The sequence below is a fragment of the Orbicella faveolata genome, unplaced genomic scaffold (assembly GCF_042242905.1).
Source record: "Orbicella faveolata isolate gen_17 unplaced genomic scaffold, um_ofav_v1 contig_34, whole genome shotgun sequence".
Lineage (NCBI taxonomy): Eukaryota > Metazoa > Cnidaria > Anthozoa > Scleractinia > Merulinidae > Orbicella > Orbicella faveolata.
This window is the reverse complement of record NW_028301563.1, coordinates 12,111,416-12,136,655: the sequence shown is the minus strand read 5'-3', so window position 1 is coordinate 12,136,655 and position 25,240 is coordinate 12,111,416. Positions and strand designations below refer to the sequence as shown.

The window sequence follows — 25,240 nt, the reverse complement described above, 5'->3', positions numbered from 1 at the left end:
TGGTTGGTTTTCGATTTATTATTTTTTTTTATTGCGTGACAATGAAAACGATCTGTACCGTTCGAAGAACAAAACAGCAACTGTGGAATATTTTTTTGTAAAATGACAAAACATGTTCTTTAGTTCATATTTTTTGTACATGTTCTCACCTTCCTCTGATATAAATCCATGCCATTCCTTTTTTTTTTAGTCGGGATCATTTGCGGTCCTGGGATCATTTGCGGACCCGTACAGTACTCATTTTTGTAAAGACACGTAGAGACTGCACATACCGTTGCCGTACAACAAAATTTTAATCACTTGAGTTTGGCGGGTAAAACACCGTTGTCAACCTAGTCCCTCGCGGCCAAAGTAGCCGTAGTAGCACTTCGCCGTAGCGTATCTTAAAGTCCCTAATTATTCGCCAAAGGCAAAGTGAACATTGGCGAATATTCACCGAGACGAAGTCGAAGTGAATATTCACCAATGTTCACTGAGCCTGAGGCGAATAATTGTTTTAGTATAATTTTCAGACGTGAATATCAAGGACTACAAAATAACGGACTAAAACATAAAAACACAGACGCAATTGTTCGTGTGCATACACGTATGCAGCCGTAGTACATCGATCATCGAGTTCGGCAGCAAAACAAACGAGCGAAACACTACCTACGAAAAATAAATTCATCCGGTACCGTTTTATCGTTGTTGACTTCCTTCACAGTTGTCATCATCACCTAAAAATGAGTAGCTTAAGCCTTTAGTTTGAAGAAAGATAAATTTCGGTCAATCGATCTGACCTGCTGGCGATCTACGCAACCACTGCGTTTACAATTCTTAAAAGCCTTGAATACGAGCTCTTAAGAAGATTTTTGGTCCAAGGGCGGCAGCAGTCATTGTGAAAATTCTCCATCCTTTCAAATATCCTGGACTTGGAGCGATGTCTTTCGAATAAATGAAAACTTCATTCAGCAACTGTCCGCCATGTTTACTTCCCAAGATGGCAAAGATGGCGAGCTTACTAACCAAGCTCTAGCGGGGTGAATATAGCGTCATATGATAAGCTTTTCGACCAAAACAGAATGTCCAATTCTAATATTCACCTCTGAAAATTATACTAAAGGTAGATAATACCTTTTGCGTTTGATTTGCAACACCCATGCTGAACTACGATGTCAACCACTGGTGTTATTACTTGTGAAATACATTACTTTTTATTCATAAATCAAACCTGGCTTGTTCTTTGTGGGTACCACTTTTCCAGACCACGAACTGTGAGTACTTTGCCACTGACGCTCTTCATGCAGATCAAGCGTCCTCCTTGTTTTATTTCAAGGAGGTGCAGACAATCTTCGTGAGTGCACAAGGTTTGGCTGTGGTTTGCACACACTTGACCTCCCTGCAGACAGTAGGGGCATGCAACACAGAACTCGTACCGCAGATTACCAAGGTACTGAAACTGCTTCAACAAATCTTGTAAAGTGTCTTCCACAAACAATCGCACACTTCTTGCTGTTTCTGGCGATGTCGAAACTGGAACTGCTTCCTCTTCAGTTCTTTGCTTGAGGGAAATCTTGATGAACTTCTTTTTGCAAATCAGAATCATATCATGTATTATTTGCCGACCAACAACAAACCAAGCTCCATCTCGGTACAGGTTTGGGGGTTGTACGGATCCAATCTTGGAACACCAAGATATCGATCTTGAAACAAATTGAGAGAAGAATCCATGCGGAACAAAACCATCCACAAAATGAAGATACAACGGGCAAGGATCGGTGGGCGATGGCTCCAGTTTACCAAGGTCTTCAGGTGGCGACTTAAGCTGAGCGGGTACAAAGTACTTCACATTACTTGGCGAAGCTGAGAACTTGGCGATCAAACCAAATCGCTCCATCATGTCTAAGATGTCTTCCTTGACAAGGCCTTGCTGAATGAATTTGGAAAAGACATGATCGACAAGTTCGATGCTCAGGACACCGCTTGTCTCTACCTCTAGCCAGTACTTGGATTCTACGGGATCCTACCAACAAACAAAACACACTTACGTTGCATAATTATTTTTTGCCGAAGCAAAGGAGATTTGTGAAAACAACGTTCAACATGTCCCGAACATCTGACAAGAGAAAATCTGAGTCCCCGACGGCATTTGCACCCATTACCTCCCATATATCAGCTGAGTGCTGTAACCACTGACCTATGGAGAAACTCATGGTTAGCGAGGCCAGAATTATACTACAATGCTAAGGGATTATTTTTCAGTCTAACCCTGCTGGACCTTGCGTTCTTTAATTTGTCTCACGTATGTTCACTTGCATCGGTAAAAGAGAAAAGAAACGGAAAACGCCTCTCCTAAAGAGTTTTGTCACTGGGGTATGATGTATCTTAAGACTTCAGCCCGCATTTTACAGGTCCGTCTTTCACAGCCTTCCTTAATCTTGCTAAATTTAACTATCCCGACAGCTTTTTGGTTTTACCAAATTTTAAGCTATTACTTTCAGACTTTATTTGAACGTAGTTTTAATCTATGGTAAATAGCTACTTTAGTAACTCACACCCCTAATGCGCTTGCCTTCGCCCAGAGGAATAGATCTCATTTAAAAGCTGTCCTCAATAAAAATATACGTAGGTCCATATGACCAAGAGTTTGCTTGGGGAATACTCTAGGCGTTTCGTATAGAAGATACGCTTTTTAAGAGCTAAGCATAACGTCTTCGTACCGCTTTGTTGAAGGGTGGTATGGTTATCAGCATCTTGAATAGCTCAATTAACCATTGCGCCTTCAGTATGACTGTGCTGCGGTGCTTTACAATCATTCCGAGGTCATGATAAAAATGTAGCATGGCGTAGAACTGGTCTTCATCCTCGATAAAGCACACTTCTTTGGCATACGTTTGAAGTTGTTCCACATTCATGTGATACACATTCTCAGCTACCAAAGCTTCAACGACCTTTTCGAAGTTGAACCACCTAAAGAACAATCAAACAAAATAACTAATTAGCTTCGAAAAGTATTCATATATTCAACATCTCCCCCTTGAAATTTTTAAAAACAAAGTTAAACATAACATCTTTCAACCATATTGCCAACATTCACCTGAAACTTACTAGTCAATTGTTTATTACTAATTTACTTTATTCCTAGGTATTTAGTGATTTAGTGATTTGTTCCCGCCGTTTACTTATTTATTCATATTTTTCATTTTTCTCTTATTTTGTCCCCTTTTTTTTGTAACCAAGAGTTTTTATAGTTTGGTGATAAAGTGTATGCTGTATTGAAATCTCCTAACCGATGACATTCCAAAACATGGGCTTCGAAAATTCCACGAGAGGGATAATTGATAGTTCCAATAGGAAAATTTCACAGAAAAAATCTTGGGAAATGCTATATGTTATCAAGATGACATATGAATGGAAAATTCCCATCGAGAGATTTTTACGGATATTTGCCCTGTAAAATTCGAAAGAAAGTACATGAAAAATCCCCATGTAATACTTCATAGAAATTTTAAGTTTAATCAAATGTAAGACATGGCCCGTCAGAAATCCTAGTTTCTCGATAAGAAGACGCATTTCTTTTTTACTAAATTCATTGGAGGGTATTTTCTTGCTTCTCTCCACTTATATAGCCTAAATACTCTCCTCGATCTTTCAATGAATGCAGTTACAAATAAAGTATATACGTTCCAAACTCTCTTTCCAAGGATAGTATCATATTTTTTATATTAAATGTTGGTTCTCTAAGATAGAGTTGTAAATAAGCCCTTCCAGCATTTATTTGAGGTGTAGTATTAGGTTAAGCTCTAATGGTTAAATATATGGCTGTCCAAAATGATAAACAAAAACCTTTGCTAATAAACTCAAGACCAAAAAAATGCAGTGAAAACTAAATGCCGGGTCTACGTACAAGGCCAAGTTTGAAATGAACGCCACAACGTTTAATCGAGAAAATACGGTCAGTACACAGTAATGAAAAGATTGAGGGAAAATGGAAACCCTAGTTGTGCTGATGTGATAAAATGACTGCAGACAGACAGACCCTAAATTTACTACACTACCGATGTGTAGAACTATGAAGTGCACGAACTGGTATAAATGAAATACATAAAAAGAAAGAGACATTCGCAACCAATTTAGTTGCAAAGAAACCCAAAAAGGTCTCAATGGGAGACCATAGCAACTGAATCCTTTTTACAGGCCTCTTGTGCAACTGTTGTTATTGCAAAGGTCTGAATATCTCTTTCTCTTGCGATATCACTTTACTTGACTGGTATCTTCTCCCCCATGTATGGCTCCTTCCTCAAAACATCCATGATTTTGGTCCGAAGAGCATGAATTCCATCATTACTAGCAACATCAGTGTCACTGCCTCGCCCTGTAAATTACAAATGGCAACAAGCTGTAAAGCATCCAAACGAAGTTAAGCGTCAAGTCCTGAGTGAATGGCAGTTGTTACAGAGGAGCTCTTATTACCTGTGTCTTCTCTACACACGTTTGCTGATTTGTGCTACTTTCTGCTAGAATTCGAAAGCATGGCTCAGGAAAGATATTATTAAACAAACATACCCTAAAATTAATGGCTCGTTAAACGAAAACAAAAATAAACCTTTTGAGGTACCTTTGGCAGAGGATGTAAACAATGTAAATCTTTCCAGGGCTATCTGTACCGCAATACATATTCAAACTGCTCCCTCCATACAAAACAACGTCAATTCTAAGAAAGGCATGGCCAGTATTTGAAGAGATCTCGGTTTTACCAATTTGCTTTGCTGATGGATTTCATGAATAAACCAAATGCAGACTTAAACCTGAGTTAGGTAATAGTCATGTATAAAATGTCTGTTCATTGTAAGCTGAAATGTTTTATTTCAATCAGTGATCCAGCACAAAAAGATCGTTTACCTGCTTGTCGTTTGCGCCTTTGCGCAGGCTTCACAAACAAATTCTTCATCTTGCGTAACAATGACTTATCGCCCAGCGTGTTGTCAATGCTGAAGAATGGCCGGATAACATGCCTCTCGTATTCCTTACCAGATATTCCCTGCTGTATCTTTGATGTCGTAGCCTCGATATCCTCGAATAGTTTATCAGCATGTGTGCCAACAATGAACACTGGAGGTCGGAGATAGGGCAGCATGTCGCCTGAGTTGCCAACCATTTCCTCTCCTGTTGGTCTGATACTGTGGATTGTTACCAGCCATGACAGCAAATTCTCCAGATTTGTTTCGTTGTTTGGGTTTTCCAAAAATTTATCACGTGTTCCTTGTCGAACACAGGGCTGGGCTGGGGCGTCTAGTGCCTTGCTAAGGTTGTGCACCAGGACATACACTGCTCGTGATGACAGGAACACAGGATGAGAAGCGTAGTACAGGTGCTGTCCGGCAAAATCCCACAAATCTACAGTAACTACGGTTTCTCTTTTGTCAGCAGCATTTTCAGCGTCACCATGCACACCTTCAAGCATATCCTTCAACCGCTGATACGCATGTTTTGTGACGTCATCTGGAGGGGAGGTTGCATCCATCATTAATGTTGAATTTTTACTTGAACTTACACTGCTGTCATCTGGAGGGTCTTCAACGGTAGTCTTTGTTACAGCTTGCACTCGCATTTCACTCTCTGGCGGGGAAATGGTCGAGTTCTTGAGATTGCCAACATTTTCAGGAACCTAAAATGGAGTTTTTAAAAGAGGAAGCATTTTCGTTTCATTAGGACCTGCTTATTCCAGTATCTATAATTACATCTGAGAAATATTGTAGGAGTACTGAGAAAGAACTGTCACATTTTTGCCCACAAGGACTCACCTTGCACAATAAATGAGTCAGCCTTATCTATCTAATCTGACTACAATTCGATCAAAGCCCAAATATTGTGTATACTACCTCCTTTTCTACGTATCGTAATCCTATGTTTAAAAAATGCCTAGTTTTATGCTCTTAGAAGATAGGCACACGAGTCTCATGCTGTGGCGCCATGCAACAGTTCAACCGTGCTATGTTGCCTGGGTGTGGAATCAAAGTAAGTGGCAAATAAGTCAAACAGGAAGTAGCTATCAGTGCTGTGTGGGACGTTACTCTTGGCCTGTCAGTGTTACTCAGTACTGTTATACACTGATCACTCCTCAAACTCGCACACGTAGCTACTAATAACCTCCAGCCACCAAAAGAGATTATGTATGGTCACTTTTAGTGTCGTTATATATTAACATCGACCATACCATTCACTTTTAAACTAGAGTCGCCCCAGACTTTAACATACAAACCTGATTCATGTCAGAGCTGTTTGTGCCCAGCTCCATTGTTGATTCTTCACCCGTCAGTTCTAGCTTTGATTCCATTCCGGAATCTTCCTTTACTTCATTGACTATCCAGTGATACTGTTTTTCAGCTAACATTCTTGATATGTCTTCAGAAAATTCCGCCAGACTTGGCTTATTCTCGCTAGTGGAATTCCAGTTTTTTACTTGTTCGACTTCAATCTCGCAGACTGAAGGATCAACTTCGATTCCCTCAGTGCTCTCTTCTTTAGGGTTAAATGGCAAACCTAAAAGAGACTTCTTCAAACTTGTTTTGCCAGCACGATCCTGGTCGACCAATAATACTCTACTGCGGTAAACATTCACAGATCCATCCTTCAGCGCTTCTTCATAGAGCAGCTTTGCAAAACCTCCTTTCGCTTGTGTTTCTTCAGGAGTGTAATTGTAAGAAAATGCAGTGATGTTTGTGGGCTTATTTATTAGGCATGCATGTTTGTCAGCTTATGCATTATGCGTGCATAAGGAGGACGAGGAGGAGAAGGAGGAGAAGGAGGAGGAGGAGGAGGAAGAGGAAGAGGAAGAGGCAGAGGCAGAGGCAGAGGCAGAGGCAGAGGCAGAGGCAGAGGCAGAGGCAGAGGCAGAGGCAGAGGAAGAGGAAGAGGAAGAGGAGGAGGAAGAGGAAGAGGAAGAGGAGGAGGAGGAGGAGGAGGAGGAGGAGGAGGAAATGCCCACACCAGGATTTGCACCGCAAACCCTTTCATCCGACTTGCAATTCCCTGGCTGAATCCTTACCACTGCGCCACCCTGTTATAACTCATTAATTGTGAGGGAATACTGTCGTAAGTTAAAGAGAAAAAAGAAAATAAGTAAAAAGAGTTGAACTCATAGCCTCCCGCTCACAAGGCAGATATCGTCTCCACTGCGCCACACTGACAACTATAATATTATGGCGAAAATATTGAATTAATCGTTTTTTACCGAAGCTCTGGGTAGTTAAAACAGCAGGCTCGATTACGTTCCTAACACAAACCTCATTTATTCTTGTACTTTTATCTTTCTAGTAATTGCCTAATCGTAAGACCACAATACTTCAACCCAATGAATAAAACTAGCTATAAGCACACAAGTACGCATTGCGGACCTATTTTTCTGATTGCGAAGGCTCTATATAAGGGAATTATTTTAAATTGGTTGTTGTTGCATACTTCAATCACAGAGGTTTGCAAGTGACCGGAAAGTAACAAATAAGCACAATCTGCGATCATGATGGCGTATCTCATTCGTAAAATTCTAACATAGCTTTAAGGCTCAGGAAACTAAAACAAATTAAAGAAATAACACTGAGGTTGAGGCACGAATAAACAATTTCTTTTGTTTTAGTAAGGTTTTTTAGAATTGACCCACTGCCACTAACTTTAGGAAGTATGCAGCCATACCCGTTCTATGCTAGACCATGATGCACCAGTGCATGAAATAAGGTAAATGGTCCTATTTAATGCTAACCTGCAATGTCTATTGACATCCTTTGTGGTTTCAAATCCATTAGCGTCATGAGCCGTTCAATTTCTTCAAACTTCAGGGGGTTACCTGTCACGGAGAGCTTTTTAAGACGATGTAAGTCCACGATATATTTAAAGAGTTTTTTCATTTTGTTGTTCCTCAATTCCAGCTCCTCTAGATTTTCCAGATTTTTCATATTTTCCGGTAGTGTTGAGAGTTCATCGTCATTCACAAACAAGTGCGTCAGGTTGATCAGAGTAACAACAACTTCAGGAAACTGTGTTAGCTTGTTGTGGTTCAAATTCAGCTTTGTAAGGTTTGACAGGTTACTTGTACTACGTGGTAACTTTGCGAGCTCATTGTGTGAAAGGTTCAGTATTTCCACTTCCGTCATCAGTTCTGTGACAGCGTATGAAATCCTTAACAATCTCTTCCCTTCCAGATTTAAAGCCTTGCTATCTTTTCGAATTTTCTCCGTTAAAGTAAGTTCCATCTCCAACTGGTCCGCTACAAAAAAAAAAAAATAATAACTTCTCATTCAGTTGTTTTAGATAAAGGTTATTTTTGTCAATTTAGGACTCAGCTGTCTCTGATGTGCGGTATCAAAACTGCAAAACCGAAACATGCGTTGTCAATTATGCCTCAGTACTATTTAAATCCTTACTGAACACGAGGAAACCATGTCAGCGGTTTAAGCTTAAGCAGCAGAATATTACAAGCACGTGAGCGGCACCAGCAATGTGGTGTTCGCCAAAGATATGGAACACTTCATTGCCTATTTGTATTTCAGCGACCCAGGACAAGTATCAGACTTAACAATGCTTTTCACATCAGGGCCTTACAACAATGGCTCCTCACCATCAATCCAAAGAATATCTGAAGGAATCAGAGAAATGGTACGAACAAAGCAGTCTTAGAAAACTTTGTTGAGGTTAAGGACGCAGGATAAGGATACGTTTAACACTACACTTTTCGACAACTTACAAAAGATCTGGAGCGCAGACGTAAGTCAAGAGTGGTACAACTTTAAAAGTCACAGGCTAGGCTCTACTGACATTTTAAAATTTGGCTAGTGACATACCTTGCATACAGTGGCTGCGCCCGCAGTACGAGCGGCAGTCAAAAACAAGCTGCCCTTATAATAGTCTTTTTCTTCGCAGTTAACAAAAATAGAGAGAATGCTAAAGTTGCTTTGGTCTCTTCTCATAACTTCACGCGAGCACTCTGAGTTTAAGGTATCAGTATACCCCACAATTGACCACTTTTCAAAAAAATCGTTTCTCGCTTTTTCAGATAGATCTTTTTGCGATCTTTCATTGAAAAAATTTCTATGAAAAAAGATTGATTCTAGGCAGTTATAAACAAAAAACGTTTCTTTACATAATTACCTCTAACTGATAGCTGTCAACGGGTTGTCACGAGAAGTGCGTTAAAAAGTTACGTGACAGATTGCTGCGTAGTACGATTGTCTAACGTTTGTGTTTGGATGTCGACGAGCTGTTCTGAGAGTTCTCCATTTGTAGATTGTTAATTTGAGCTTAAATATGTCGTCGAAGAAACGCAAAAGATCGTGTCCATTTGCAAGTGCGAAGAAATCACCACACGGCAAAATGCAGAAAAAGGCAGAAATGTTTCAAAAACAATCGATCAGAATTGGGCTGATGCGTTAGCTGGCTAGCGACAAAGGTTCCTGCTTCGAGCAGGAGAAGTTGCTTGCACTGAACGAGGAAGATATTGGACATTCTCTGAGCGATACTTCGTTGGCGCTTTCGCCGTTCGAAGCGGTAACGATAACATCTCAACTCAATCGATATTTCGTGGGTTTCCTTTACGTTGCTTACGAGTGCCCTCTTTCATTGCCTATGTCATCTCGAAACTAATGCGTTTTACAGATCGAAAAGAAGAAACAGAAGCGAAAAATATTTTCTTACTAACCTGGGAGCACGAGCGGTGGAATTCAGATCTTGCAAAGGATATTTCCCGCCGGAAGCAACATTCGAGGGGTAACTCGAAAACACGGACCCCCGGTCGGCGGATCCCCACTACGGACCGGGTCCGCGGACTACCCATGGACCGGTCCACGTACTTCCCCTACTGGCCCCCTCTACAGACCACCCCTCAAAAAAGAATAAAAATAATAATTAATTACTATCCAACTGCAGCAAATAGCATCCAAATAGCAGTACAAATATACAGCGATATTGTAGTTATTTGTACAGTTGAAAACCTGTTTGCCGTGCAGGTCGGCGCGCGCACGCAAAACTGTCACACTCTTCCTCTTTTCAGTGATAAATCTATTGACTACAGCAGTTGGATTATCAATCTCTTATTAGATGTTTTGGTGTGTAGTATCGCTTTATATTTTTACTCATTGTCTGTTAGATAACTCGTGCCGACGAAATTTCGAACGTTACATTGTGCAAATGTAACAGACTTCGGTTCAGGCTCGGGCGCAAGTTATATCATTACACGTTGCCTTTTCCTTTGGCTATGCAGTATATGAAAGACCGGGAAGCCTCCGGGAGCCTCGAAATTTGTGCTCTTTCCCCTCTCCCATTTTGTATAGCCCATTCTCCCATGGGTTCGTGAACTCGTTCCAGGCTTCACAATTTGCTCAGCGAAATTACAGAAACAAACAAGCTTAAACAAGTTAAAAACACATCTTACATCACTAGATTGAGCCACGAATGGAAGGTAAGAACTTTCATTCTTTTTGTCATCGGCATGTCACATTGAAAACAGCTTTTTAGCATTTTTTTTTTTTTTTTTAGGCGGGGGGGGGGGGGGGGGGTGTAAAAAGTTCAAGGCTATTACATTTGCACAGTGTAACACTCAAAATTTCACCGACACGAGTAATCTATTAGACAACACTATTTTGGGGTGGTCGGTAGAGGGGGTCCGTAGGGGTAGTCCAAGGACCAGTCCGCAGTGTAGTCTGCGGACCCGGTCCGTAGGGGGTCCGCGGACGGGGGTCAGTGTTTTCGGGTTACCCACATTTGATCCCGCTTTGTAATTGAACTCTCTTGTTTAAGTAAAATTAGCCTTCACTTTATCGATCAACGCGTCATTATTTTCACACGTTTGTGTAATTATCTCATTACACCGGAAGAGCGCCCTAAAGTATATTTTCCTTCGTATCGCGAAACAAAAATTTCAGCGAGTGAAGCACACCTTTTGAGTTCGTTTTTGGCGAGTTTTAAACGTTTTTCGCTGAAATTTGGAGAGAATGTTGCCCGAAAATCAGGCAAAAAACAAACGATGTTGGAGAATTTTTAGTTTTTGTTTCTTTCAAAAGTTATAGCTATTTTAGTGAAGAAAACGTATGTTTTATCAACTTCAAAGTTTAACTGCGTGTCAAACCAAACCAGACAAGTAATCAAATTTCCCGACACCGTTTTTCAGAGAGAGGAAGAAAAGAAGACATAGTGATGTTCATCGCGTCCTCTCGCTCAAACGCGATCGAAAACGAACTTGATTAGTGAACCTCTGTACTTGGGGAAATAGAGCGCTATATTCGGAAAACCTTATTTTTTTATTATCTTAATAAATATACCTTCGTAATCTACAATTCTTAAACTTTCAGAAAATATATACTTTACTGGGGTTTTCGTCAAATGTCCGACCGTAAAGCGGCGCAAACGAATGATGGTCATTTGGGGTATACTGATACATTAATTTGATGAGGAGCAACATATTTTGCTCAAAATAGCACAACTAATATGCCACCTGGCGACACTCGGCGAGTGAAGAGCGAGTCGCCGGACGCGCCAGGGGAAACTGATTTTCGGCGCTAAGTTAAAATCTTGGAGACAAAATTTTTCATATTTTTCACTTGTTACAATCTGCTGTGGCTTTCGAAGTTATAGTTTTCTTTATGGTAATATTCAACTCTGTCTCTAGTGAGAAAAATTTCCAGACTTCAAAGCCTTTCCTGTTAACAAACGTTGACATCGACAATAGTTTTCCCCGGTCCTACTGAATCCTGATTGGTCAATTCAAATTAATAAAATAAATCACTTTATTAACGTGTAAAAGTCTTAAGCACTACTGTGCCAATTAACGACACTGAAATGAATTAACAAATATTGTAAATTGAACAGAAACATGTTAAATATCCAAACTGGCGGGAGACTGAGCAGTTGGCTATTTACAAAGCGTGGAGGAGTTGAATCTGGGACCATCAAACACAAATCCATCTAGTGGCAGGGAGGAGATTTGAACCCGGGACCTCCGGACTACAAAAAAAGTGCCAACTTACTTCACGCCAACTTCACGTCCTGAACTAATAACAAATGAGCAGGAACAAGTTTTAACCGATTTGAAAGCGAATTGGTGTCCTGACAGACTATTAAGGAAGTGTCTCAACCATAAAGCAAACCCAGACAGTCACAGGAGAGGCCACTGGGGTTTGCGATACTTCCTTACGTTAAGGGTGCATCTAATCGTTTGGGTTGCGTCCTCCAAAAATTTCACATTTCACTAACTTATAGACCGCTAAGAACATTACCTCATAAAACGCCCAAGGACCGACCAACGATCAACCAAGTCCTAGGGATCGTATACAAAGTGAGGTGCTATGGCTGCTTCTTCGCCTAGATTATGGAGAGTACTTGAAAGCGCTCGTGAAGCTCGTAAGGAGCAAAACATGCGAGCAACAGCGATTCAGCAAATAAACAACATACTGAGTCCAGGGATAAACAACTGTCATTTTTTTGTGTGTGTGTGTGAAAATACATTCTTTATTGATACACATAAACCTATATACAGTACAATGCAATAAACTACAATTTTAACAGTTGCAAAATTAATACATTTATAAGCTATAGTAAATAAAAATAAAGAGTGATTTAATATTAATCATAATGACTTAACCAGAGTAGACCAAAGCTGGAGCATCATTGCATGTAAATTTTTATCTAAATTTTCTAGCCTGTACTTAGAGGAGATTTTGCTGACAAAATCTGTGATGAGAAGAGAATTATTGTGTAACTTATTTGTATAGATAAAATAGCGAGCAAAAAGCATAGTGAAGTTAAATTTTTTCAGTAGTTCTTTATTGGCAGGATTGGAAAAAAATCCCAAATAAATATTCTTGACTTGACGGTTTGAACGAAGAGTTATTACAGTTGTTGAACCATTGCACCACTTTTGACAAGAAATCTTTCGTAAAAAGGCAGTCTGAAAAGGTATGGTCTATCGAATCTAGTTCTCCACAATATGGGCATTCACTGTCGTCTTTGATACCAAATCTAAAGAGCTCTTTTTTAGTTACAACGATTCGATGGAGAAATTTGAAGTGAAATTCCCTCAGCTTATTTTCTCTGGAAACCTGTTTAATCGATACAATTTTTTTTTCCCATTGTTTTGTACATATTGGCATAGATTTACTCCATTTAGTTGGTCCAGCATGTGGACCATTATTAACTAGCTTGTTCAATAACCAGTAGAAATCCGTTACCTTCGCAGTTTCAAAGTTTACCTTCGTTGAACTATCAAGATCGAAAATTGAGTGGTTTTGTAGAAAGATGCTCTTGGAGAACGGTTCCAAGTTATTGTTCTTTGTCTTGGCCAGTAAGCTGTCCGGAATAGCACTCCTAACTTGATAGTAATTCAAGAAGTTAGTTTTACATTTATATTTCTCTTTAAAGGCTTGGTATGACAGTAGCTGACCTTGTTCATCTAACAGGTCACTTATCAAAATAATCCCTTTTGAAAACCACTCTTGGATGAAAAAAGGCTTGCCGTCTATTAATATTTCCCGGTTATCAAATAAAACTGTTTGGCCCAGATTATAATTATACAGAGTTTTAAGATCATCGAAGAAGGAGAGCATGTCCTTATAAAAGGTAGGTAATTTCGAATTACGGAAAATCACATCATAATTATAGCGCAGTAGAAAGTTTAAGCCACCTAGCCTTCTTAGGAAAAAATCGGGTACTGAATTCCAATTCGAGTTTGCATGTTTCAGCAGACGAGGTATCCATGCCAAACGCATGGCCTTTAACATTAGACCTACATCGGTCATACGAATACCACCTTTATCGCAATCTTGGTAAAGGGTTTCTCTTTTAATTTTGTCCTTTTTCTTGTTCCAAAGTAAACTAAAGAGTTTCCTTTTAACAGTTGTGATAGTATCTTTTGGCACATTGGTGTCAGAGGCTGAATACAGAATTTGCGACAATCCTAAAGATTTAATAATCAAAACTTTCTCAAATAAGGTGAGACTCCTTGAGCTCCACATATCGAGGTGAGTTTGGAGTTTTTGAGTTTTTAAGTTGAAATTGTAGTGATCGTTGTTTTTGTCGTCGTAAGAGAAGTATATTCCCAGAATTTTAACAGGATCGCGTGGCCATGACCGTTGCAACGGTGTCGTTCTGTTATTGCGCCATTTACCCAACCAAAGTGCCTTGGTCTTTTTGACATTGAGTTTTAAACCAGAAACAGGCGCAAAGTCGTTAACTAAACAGAGGGCATTGTCAACAGAGGTAATATCTTCGCGAAAGAGGTTACTATCACCTGCAAATTGGCTCACTTTAACTTCATTTCCATAAATATTTATTCCTTTAACCAGCTTACTCTGGCGGATTTTATTGGATAGTATTTCTGCACCCAAAATAAAAAGAAATGGTGACAGGGGGCAGTCTTGTCGGACACCCCTTGTTGGCTTAAACCAATTCGTCGGAAACCCGTTGTTAAGAACTGCACTTTCACCATCAGTGTAAAAGATGCTAGTGCACCGCTTTACGCTTTCCCCGAAATTAAAAAGATTTAAAACGCTTTTTATGAATGGCTATTCCAAAGTGTCAAATGCTTTTCTGAAGTCAAGAGAAACCAAGACCCGCGTTAAATCCTCATTCTTAGTGTATTCGAGAACATCACTGATGAGTCTTAAATTCTCACCTATATATCGCTCTTTCATGAAGCCTGTCGGATCTGGGTGTTCAAGTTTTGGAAAAATTGTCTCAATCCGTCTAGCTATGGCTTTCGATGCAATTTTATAATCTGTATTTCACAGAGTTATTGGTCTCCAATTCTGAAGGTCTAACAGATCCGAATCAACCTTGGGAATAAGAGTAATTACTCCACGGCGTTGTGAGATAGACAATTTCCCAACTTCATAAGCCGCGTTTAGGCTTTCCAATAGATAACTCCCTACTGAATCGAAAAAGTATTTATAAAATTCTACAGTGAAGCCATCCTCACCTGGCGATTTCTTTTCCTGAAATAGTTCTAGTACTCTTTCGCATTCATCGAGTGTCAGAGGGCCTTCTATTTCTTCTCTGTCTTCATACGAGAGTTTTGGAAAGATTAGATTTCTGATAAAGAGGTCAAATTGTTCTTGTGAAGTGGATATTTCAGAGGAGTACAGGTCCTCATAAAATTCCTGGATGACTTTCAGGATTTCCTTTTCTTCTCTTATCTCTACTCCGTCCTGTTTTCTGAGTTCGTTGATGGTCTTTCTGTTGTAGTTTCTTTTTTCCAAGTTCAAAAAGTATTTAGTGGGTTTTTCCCCTTTTTCTAGCTCTGTCTTTAAAGCTTCGTATTCATTTAAAGTGGTATTAATATTCAGCAGGTTATTACTCAAGTCGCCTGGAAATTTCAGTTTCCCTTTTGGAAAGCGCTCTTGATTTTTGTTTTGCAAATGAAACAGACTTTTCTCTTATTTCCATTTTCATAACAACTGATAGATGCTCGGGTCTTCGAACGAGGTGTGACCGAATACCACAAGAGGAGTTACATGTAGGAGTTAGGGCAACGATGACGTTAACGACGGTAAAACGTTCCCTCGCGCTTACGCATCTCTAATTCAAATTAAAAACGACAGCACACAGGTTTGTAGCACAAGCAGTAACGAACCTTTTAACATTGTAGCTACGATGAAGGTGAACAGAAGTTACCAAAAATTTAGTAAAACAAAAACAGATCGGTTTTTAACTCACCTACTGTTAAGAACAACTTTTCCACATTCTCACCGGTTAATGCTGACACTTCCATAAATAGATCCACATCATTGTCATGTGCAAAAGACTGACCATCCTACAAAATCAAATTCAAGAAACAAAACCCTGTTCAATGAGCTGAACCTGTAGTTTCAGTAGCCTAGGAGGGAAACTGGATTTACACAGGTGCACTGTACACAGATAACCATGGGGCGCCGTTTGTAATGATCAGTTATTTATTTTACTTTTGGTCTTTTTTCATTTTCGTGATAACTTGGTTTATTTATGATTATTCATTACTGAACTCCCATTCGCAAATAGGGTTATTTTTTTTGCAAGAGTGCACGGTAACGAATCTTGCAATCTGATTGGTTTTCAGCGCGGTCCGGATTTTTCTAAATCTCTACCCACGGTCTTAAACTTTTGTCCTCCAGTTTACAAGATAAGAAAAAATATTTAAAAGTTATTTAACGGCTTAGAGACGGTCCGTATAGAGAAAACCTGTGACCTCGGTCTTGAAAATGCTGCCCCACGCCGAAAATGCTGTCCTTTGCTACTTGAATAACGATCAATAGATTATAGGAAAAAACTCTTCCCTGATGATGGTGTATCAGTTCTTTAACGGATATGGCTTCTCTAATTCCTCTTGTAACGGCTGTACACAACCTCGCATTCTGACCTGATCCGTACGCCATGTTTACTCAACCGCGGAGATCAAACTCTACGCAAACACTAAGCGCCTTCTTTATGTTACAATACTGCTGGGCGACATTCGAGCCCATCGAGTTGACACTAAGGTTATTTCAAATAACCAATTTCGTAAAACTGAATTTGGTTATTTGAAATAATAGCGTTGACGTCGTTCATAACGTGAAAAGGACAGGCCAAAGGGTTGTTAGTTGTAAGATGCCCACAAAAAAAGGTTCAGGGGATACAATGATGAAAGTTTCAACACTGAAACGAAATAATGGTTTAATTCGTCAAAGAAATATCTGAGAAACGACCTCAGTAACGCCACAATGGTTTTATCTAATAATTAATATAAGCAACAGAAGACTGGATCTAACAGATAACCAAATAACGCAAGGTTGGTTTTATCAAATAACTAAAAAACGGAACATTGGTTTTATTCTAATAACAAACCCATATAAAAATGGTTTTATTACACAACCAATGCATAGATGAATCGTTTTATGAAATAACCAAATGTTGTACGTTGGGTTTTGACAAATAACCAATTGTAGTAAAACATTATTTTTTTGTGACAGGGGACGGTAAGTAATGAATTATCATAAATAAACCAACACTGCGATCAATAGAAAAACGACCGAAAAGTAAAATTAATGATAAATTTACAAACGGTGCCCCATAGATAACCGCAGGCAAGCAAAGTAAAACTCTGAGCAACGTCTAGTAAGACATAAAGTTTATTGTGTGGAAGACCGAGAGGTGAGTGATGAAAATGAGAACTCTGTGTCTACACTTGCCGTGGCAGATCGCAGGTAGAAATCCTGTAATGGAACTTGATACCGATTCGTTAACAAACTTGTTAGAGTAAAAAAAAAATCAGCTCGATGTAATACAATGTATGTACAAATTAATATAACGGATTTCCTCAATTGAATTGGATTTGATAAAGTAACTGCAGATTTTATACCTGACATAAGCCTATGGCTACAAACACAAATTACCTCAAACGTCAACTGCCTCTTGTTAACAAGATCTGCTTTGTTTCCTGCCAGTGCTTTGAAAATATTTGGCCCGGACTCACTCCGAAGAAAGTCAAGCCATTCCCTTGCATTTCGAAGTGAATCTTGCTGTGTTATGTCATACACAATAATAGCAGCGTGCACTCCTCTGCAGTGCGGCTTGAAAAAAATTTCGAAACTCTTTAAGGCCAACAATGTCCAATATTGAAAATTTCACGACTCTGCTATGATCTTGATAAACTCTCTTAGTTTCAAATTCACCTAGAAACAGTTAAATTCAAGTGGAAAAGATCTAATAAGTCAATATTAATTCAACTCGTTATATCAAATTTGGTGGAGTAAGTATGTCATTAGCCAAGCTCGAGAGATATACTAAAGGAATATCGGCTCAAGATCGTGACAGTACAGACCGAGTGCAATGAGGTCCATTGCAAAAAATGAAAGACCGATATTCTCCTAGTATGGTACCAAGCAAACTTGGTTAATAAACGATTTACTACAAATATCATAAATGTTTGGAAAAACCCTCGAAAGGCAACATAAACTTCACTTTCGCGCATATCCTGATTGGGAGCTGCCTTAGCGTTTACTCATGCCTGACACTAAACGACTGAAAATCAAAGGCCCTTTGGACAGCCCCATGTCACTTGTTTTAGAGTGCGAGGAAATCCACTGCCAAACCAAACAAGTGTAATGTAAGTGGACTTCACCGCAGAATGCCCTGCCACTCGAGCTAAGTTCTTCGTAGTACGCAGAAACTCATTAATTCAAGCTGAAGTATATAATTTATTCATGTAACAAACAAATTGTGCGTACAACGTAGTCACCCATTTTCAGTGAAGGGCTCGATGTGGCAGGATATTCTATAGTTACCCCTGCAAGTGTAACGCTAGCTAAAGTAAACAGGAGCGCATTTTCACTTCCGGTATTTTTATGAATACAATTCGATCTGACACAATCTGGCCCGATCTGATCGGCGCTTATCAACAATTTTTTTATTATTTATACTTGTTTGCTTATTTTCGGAAAGTGCGCATTAAATGATAATTTTGAATCGGCTCATTTCCATCTCTAGATTTTTTTTTTTTTTTTTTTTTTTTTTTTTTTTTTTTCCATGTTAGAGTTGCATTTAGTTTTTTGGGACTTCGGCTTTTACGACCCTTTATCAAAAGGGTTTCCTAAAACAGATTCCATTTCAGGGATCTTTACGTGGCTCTGTAATTAAAGCCAACTTTAACCTTAAACATGTTATTTGCTTCATTTCACGGATTGAAATGATACAAAAGAAGCGAAAAGCAGTCAGCGCGAAAAAGCTCCGTTTGATCCGTCTAGAGTGATTTCACCTGCTTCTTAGTTTAACCCAAGTAGCGCGATACGATATGCTTTCATGCTGTTAATAAGATGTTAAACAACAGCATACAATCAGAAATGCGAAAAATCTTTGCACAGGGATCTTACATTAGGCATACGAAGTATCCTTACAGAGGAATCTTCATTAGGATCGGAATGGAAAGAATCCTTACACAGGAATACAGCAAAAACCCTCCATATCCTCGTGTCCACCTGACTCTGGTCACATGGTCATGAGGCAAAAAGGGGATAAGTTGGAAGAAAACGATTAGCAAGCTTTGACATAAGCGATAACGAAAATATGGAACAGCAATAAAGTAATCTGATTGGTTGTTTTTTATTTTTATTATTTGCAATAACACAAGGGAAAACAATGCTCACAACACTAGCTCTATTTACATTGTATTGCTCTAATTATTTACACTATTTAAGTTACAATATCTAAACGACTTACACTACTAACAAATACAGTTACACGACTTACACTACTAACAAATACAGCGACGACAAGGGGCACAGAAAATCAAAGGCTCCTGTGAGCAGCTCATGGATGAATGTTTCCTTTTGCTTGTTGCAAAACGAGTCTTCCTGTGAAACCTTTCACATAAAAATGAGTTAATGAATCTGCAGGCGGAAGTGAATACTTTTGCACTTAGATTCGTTTTGACACAAAGGCAAAAGGGAACTCGGAAATGGCCTATTGGATGAATGTAGAAAACTTAGTTGAATCTAAAGAGAGGAGGAATTGATCATTGTAGAGTTGTTCTTGGTTCCACAGTGGAAAACAGGAAAAGAATCATCAGTTGGTCAAATGTGATGGATAGGTTTTGATGTCCAAATAAGGTTGTTTACTGACACCCTTTAGGTCGTTGAATTCGTTTTCTGGTAAAATCGTGTTATAATAAATAATTATTTATTACATATTTGAAATGGATTTCAAGAGCTAGAGCACAACAACAAAAATCAAGTTGAACACTACTTTCATTAGGAACATTTTCTTTCTCTTTAAGTCCACTGAAATACTGACTACCATAATGTAGCACATAAAAGTTAAGAGGGGAAATTGTAGCCAACAGTCTCCTATACATGCAGATCAGATTATACATTTTTTTTGCTGAGTTATAGATAACATAATCTTTACAGCAGCAGGACACACATGTAGTAGAAGTAGAATATGATAACAACCATTTTAAGAATTGAATGAAAATTCAACAGGATAAGCTGGAACCGTTAGGTTAGCTTATACTTCAAATAACCATTGCAAGATTTGTATTTAATTAATAGAGAGAGATTAACACATTCTATTTTTGTGTTCCTTTATGATGGAGTCTAGTATTTTCATTTAATTGTAGTCCTAGTAGAAAGGACTGATGTTTCTCTACATGTACTGGGCATGGTATATGTTCAATGTATATGAACATGATATGGAGCTGCTAATTTTAAGTTGAAGTTGTATTTCTGTATTCCACTGTAAAGCTGTAGGTTCTGAGTTAAGTTTTGACACATACAGTGAGTTCAGGTGGATTTCACTTGTTGACATTCTTAACTTTAAGAAACCTACATGGACAAAGTTCCAAAGTGTTTCCAACTCTGTAATTATACTGTAAATCCTTGAATTAGCACGTCCCCTCGAATAGCCCCCCCCCCCCCCCCCTCAATTAAGCACCCCCTCATGTTCTCCTAAATTTGAAATAAGTGCCCCAGGCACTAGTTCGAGGATCTACGGTGTGCAGTTTGGAGAGCCATTTTATATGCTTGTAACCAATGTCTTTTGCAAAGAATAAGTTTAAACAGCTCAAGTGGCAGCTAACACAAGTGTTGAAGGCATCTTATTCTCTTCCTAAGTAGGGGTATTCCACATCCATCTGTACATTGTAATTCTCAGATTAATTCCATGAAGTCTTAAGGGTGACTTGTGTTGTTAAAGCCGGTTTCTGTGAAGTCTTTTGATATTACTTTTGCCAGCTGATAAACACATATCGCATCAGTAATGGTGTTGTTAATATTAATATTTGCTTACTGTCACTTGCATATTATAGTATACTGTAGTTGTTACCACAGTGTTCATCTGGGTTATTTGCATATGCACAATAGTACAACTTGCTTCACCTGCAATACACAATAAATATAATAGTCACATATTTTAAAAGGGTGTAAAAATTAATGCAGAAAAATTACACATGTATATCTTTAATTTGCTGCTCTTTCCCCTCCCCCCATACCCAACCCCAATAAAAATAGGCTACTTACCTAAATGCGGTGTCCAAGTGATACTTCTTGCTTTTCTGGAAAGGGTTTAAGAAAGAAAATGCCAGTTATAAATGGCATGCTTTCCTTCAAGAAACATTGGAGCTAAAATAATTCCTTTAACCTGAAAAATTTGCTCTTATATATACGTACAGCATCTCCAAATTCTGGTAGAGTTACATGTAATTTTGAAACTCTATGAGAAGTAGGAATTCAAGAACATGAAAAGCACAGGAAATTCAAACCATTCTTTGTTTCTGCCAATAAATGTTCTGACTGTTTTCTATATGTGATTCAAATAGTTGCTTGATACATTTAGATATTTATTTGGTATGTAAAGTATCATCTTCAGCTAAATTAATAATTATAATAATCTCATATGATATACATAGTGAATTTTTGTTAACAAATATTCAAACAGCTTTCATGGAAATTTATTTCAAAAGGCTGATGATCACCTGCTGATTGTGCACATAATTTGTGGTACATGATTTATCTGTGTACAGTAGTCAGTAGTATACTGGTTAATCAACTGAGCGTATCCTTTGCCGGTTATAAGATACTGGTTAATCAACTGAGTGTATCCTTTGCCTGTTATAAGATATTTCATTAGAGCCTTTTGTTCTGTATTTGCCTGCATTAGATCAATATTGAAATCTCCAAGCAGTACAGTTGGCAGGGCCTTAGCTAGTAACAGGCAACTCGAGGCACTTGCCTCAGTCATTGTTTTCGTTTTTGTTGTTTACAGTCATCAAAAACACTCTAAATTCCCAGGAAGAGAATTAACCCATGGACATTGCCTCAGTCACAACTCATTTCTTGGACACTGCCTCAGTCATAATTTGTTTCTGGCTATGGCCCTGGTTGGAATTGTAGGTTCTATTAATACTGAGTTGTGAAGGTGAGTAAGAGCATGAATTAACTGTGAAATAACTTTAGTTTTCGAGCGATAGATACCAATGACATGAATATTTGGAACTGGTTGGGTTAAAACCATAAAAGTAATTTCTAAGTTATTAAAGTTACATCTGTATGAAATTTAGTACAATTCTAAACATTACAGCAGTTCCATGGCAAGTTCTTATGTTAGACTGACTAAAGTCATTTCTGTGACTCGTAAATTCACGAAGCTGATATGCATCATCTCTATCTGACAAGCAAAGTTCTGATTCAACAAAAATGTTGACATCAGCTTTTTGACTGTTGTAATCACATTGCACATCATCTAATGTGGAGGTGGAGCCAGAGGTGGAGAGATCCAACATTCTGAGGCAAGATTGTTTTTGTTTGGGATGAATTGTCGGTCTGTAACACTGCCAAAGGCACAAGGCTTGCTTGTGTTCTTAGTCTGCTCATTTCACTCTTAACTTTCTCAGTAACCTTTATTTTAACTCGACGTAAGCTTCTTCGAAGCCCGGGGGGAGGGGTGAGGGCACTGCCATATATGGGCTATATAGGTACATGTATGTGCCGCTGTGAAGGGTATGGTTTTCAAGCAGTTTACTCTAGGATAGGGTATATAAATTAGAGCGTTTGGGTCTAGAATAGGGCATAATTTTTCACAAAACTGACTAGTTGGTTGAAGATTTTATCTAGACTAAAGAAACCAGGAATTGTCACTCAAAAATATAAAAAAATCAAATCGGCAGGCAAATCAGCCTCAACAGTGTCGATAGATGGGGGGATTTGGGGAGTTTACTGTAGTATAGGGTAGAAAAATTCAGCTGAACTAGCTCTGGTATAGGCGGCACACCCCCACCTAGGAATTCCCAAAGTACCCCACCCCCCGGGTTTCGAAGCTACACGAGGTTGCACGTCTCCTGGCCTAGCAAATTTCCCCGGCTTTTCTTCCCAAATATATATACAGAGACTTGTTATCAACATTTCCAGTACAAACTACATCCATAGTATAAATCGCTAACAGACAGAAATCAACTCTGTAAAGAAAACATCCAACAATGACACAAAATGGCGAACGTCAGCTCTAACTTTTGAGTTTAGAGAACAATGTGCTTTGTCAGATGACTACTTTCGGAAGTCGAGCAGTTTCCGAACGAAAGAATCCAATTACTAGTACCCACAAGTGCTCTCATAGACATAGTTTTTAAAGGAAAAAATGATACAACAAGAAGGCTTACCTTAGCTTCTATATGACACGGCATTCATTTCATTCCTCCTCCGGGTGACATTAAAAAATCTTTAAACAATTCCGCTGATTTGTCCACGGACCACGGTCGAAAGACATTGAAGCTTTCAAGGTTTCGATGCAAGTATCGTCTGCCGTCGCTTATAGGATTTCGTTGTCGATTTGTCGCAGCAAGTGTTCCTTACCGTAAAAACTTTCCATTTTTCAACCCACAAAGGAATCCCTGTTTACAGATCGAACAAAAAAGTAACCATCTTCGACCTCCGTGCCTTGTTACGCCATGTTGTTGGACAAAAAAAATCAAAGCCTTTCTAGTACCCCCATAAAACCAGTCAAACATATGCCAAGAAGTCCTTGAGACAAAAACAATACTTAGCAGGGGAGGTAGGAAAAAAATGTTTAATCCAACTTTAACGAATAAATTAATCAGAATCGAGTGAGTGAGTGAGTGAGTGAGTGAGTGCCATTCATCGCGCAGAATTCTAGTCTTTCGCGACATATACTTGCAGTGCTCAGTTTTTCAATGCGCGGAATAATAATTACAAATATTAGCTGTCGGAATTCCGACTGCTCTCGTCAATGAATCGGCGGCTGTCAATCAAACGGTCTGATGTGTGAAGTAAGTCCCAAGGTGTAATAAGCTAACAAAAGCGCTCTAATTTAAAGGCGGCCTGCGCTCTTCACAAAGACTTTTGTCAACAAAGTCGTGTGCAGCGACATTCTCACTTTTTTTGTTGACATGTCACACTCGAAATGGTTTGAGCGCGGGAGCCAAAAGTTCTCCCACAAAAAATTATTCTTCCAAAGCGTTGCCAAATGGAAAGAACGGTGCGCATAAAACTTTCTTCTACTTTATCGTTGTCCTCTTTTACTCGACCGGTCAAAGCAGTTCATCAGACGTAGTCTTTTACTCGATCGGTTCACGTAGTCTGTCGTTGATCGAGGACTTAAAAGACAACACAGGTCTTTATCTATTCGAAAGATGAAGAGGAAAATAAATGACATTTCTGTTTGAAATCCAGAGCCGAACAAAAAAGCAGCGCCTGAGTGAGCATTGTTGTCCACTGCATGTGTGAGATAATTATACAAAATTGGAACCGTTTTAATTGATCAAAACATTTAAAAGGCCCAGGTTCGAGTATTCAGTTATTAGAATCCTCTTTGGAGTAACATGTCAAAGCGTACGAGACAGCAGCTCGGCTTTTACGCATCACTATTTGATGACGCTTATGATCGTCGCCTCAGTTATAAGTACCGACCCAAGCAAAAGCCCGTTGTTATGGGTATTTATGAAGTTGAGCGCATAGTCTCTCAACGAAATCAAGGGGACAAGGCAGAGTATTTTATTCAGTGGAAGAATTATCCTTTAACTGAAAACACATGGGAGCCGTCCGAACACTTCTTATGTTGATGAAATTACATGTAAAGTGATGTTAAAACGACGTTCCGAACACTCTGAGATCTTTTTTTCAACGAAAATCAAAAATGATCTCTTTGAGACCGGCTGAGGATGAAGTACTCTCCTTCGCTTCCTTTAACTCTTTTATCTCTCTGAAATCATTTTTGCCTGACTACATTTAAGTCCCGGATATGTCGCGGCATTCTGCGCGATGTGGACTGCCTACTAAGCTCATGGATGTTACATAACATCCATGAGCAAAAAGAAGAAAAATAGATAGTTATCATTACAGCTTGAGGTTGTACTATAGAAACATAAAGAATAGACCAAAGGCATATGGTACATTAAAGGTAAAATGAGTTATGGATCTAACAGGAGATTAGAAATAGACTAATGGGTAGGAGATAGATACTGATAGGTATAGAAAATATAATCTAAAATATTAATCAAATCCTCATATATCCTGTAAGAGGTTTCCATTTCTTTGTGTCTCCACTTTTTGTTTCTATTTCATATTGTGTGATTGGTTGGTTTTGGTTATTGGCCTTGACTGGACTAACTTGGTCATGTAATAATTAAACTTACTCAATTTAAATAATGCTGATTAGAGGAAAATATCTCACCTCCAATAGAGAGTCTTGCAACAGGATTGAAACCAGCCGGTCCAACATATCTATCAAGCAAAAATGTTTTTCCAACACAAGAATCACCTGT

General features: G+C 38.9%; 2 protein-coding genes across 5 annotated transcripts in view; both read right to left on the bottom strand.

The window, feature by feature from the left end:
* The window catches only part of LOC149104801 (uncharacterized), a 23,276-nt gene extending 5,760 nt beyond the window's left edge, over positions 1-17,516 (bottom strand). The window contains exons 1-8 of the mRNA XM_089270785.1: positions 17,367-17,516; positions 15,676-15,772; positions 7,739-8,242; positions 6,242-6,663; positions 4,882-5,647; positions 4,243-4,354; positions 2,700-2,949; positions 1,211-2,002 (exon numbers count right to left, since the gene is read on the bottom strand). Coding sequence (XP_089126911.1) covers positions 1,211-2,002; positions 2,700-2,949; positions 4,243-4,354; positions 4,882-5,647; positions 6,242-6,663; positions 7,739-8,242; positions 15,676-15,730 — 2,901 coding nt within the window. The 5' untranslated portion in view covers positions 15,731-15,772; positions 17,367-17,516. The remainder of the gene's footprint in view (positions 1-1,210; positions 2,003-2,699; positions 2,950-4,242; positions 4,355-4,881; positions 5,648-6,241; positions 6,664-7,738; positions 8,243-15,675; positions 15,773-17,366) is intronic.
* LOC149104799 (ras-related protein Rab11a-like) overlaps positions 17,503-25,240 on the bottom strand; it is a 21,658-nt gene continuing 13,920 nt past the window's right edge. The window contains exons 3-6 of one of the 4 annotated variants that reach the window (XM_089271034.1): positions 25,150-25,236; positions 23,120-23,350; positions 20,985-21,019; positions 20,394-20,843 (exon numbers count right to left, since the gene is read on the bottom strand). In XM_089271034.1, coding sequence (XP_089127160.1) covers positions 23,235-23,350; positions 25,150-25,236 — 203 coding nt within the window. In that variant the 3' untranslated portion in view covers positions 20,394-20,843; positions 20,985-21,019; positions 23,120-23,234. Of the gene's footprint in view, positions 17,646-20,393; positions 20,844-20,984; positions 23,351-23,968; positions 25,237-25,240 lie in introns of those variants that run through there. The other 3 variants (XM_089271033.1, XM_089271032.1, XM_089271035.1) reach the window with 3 other exon arrangements.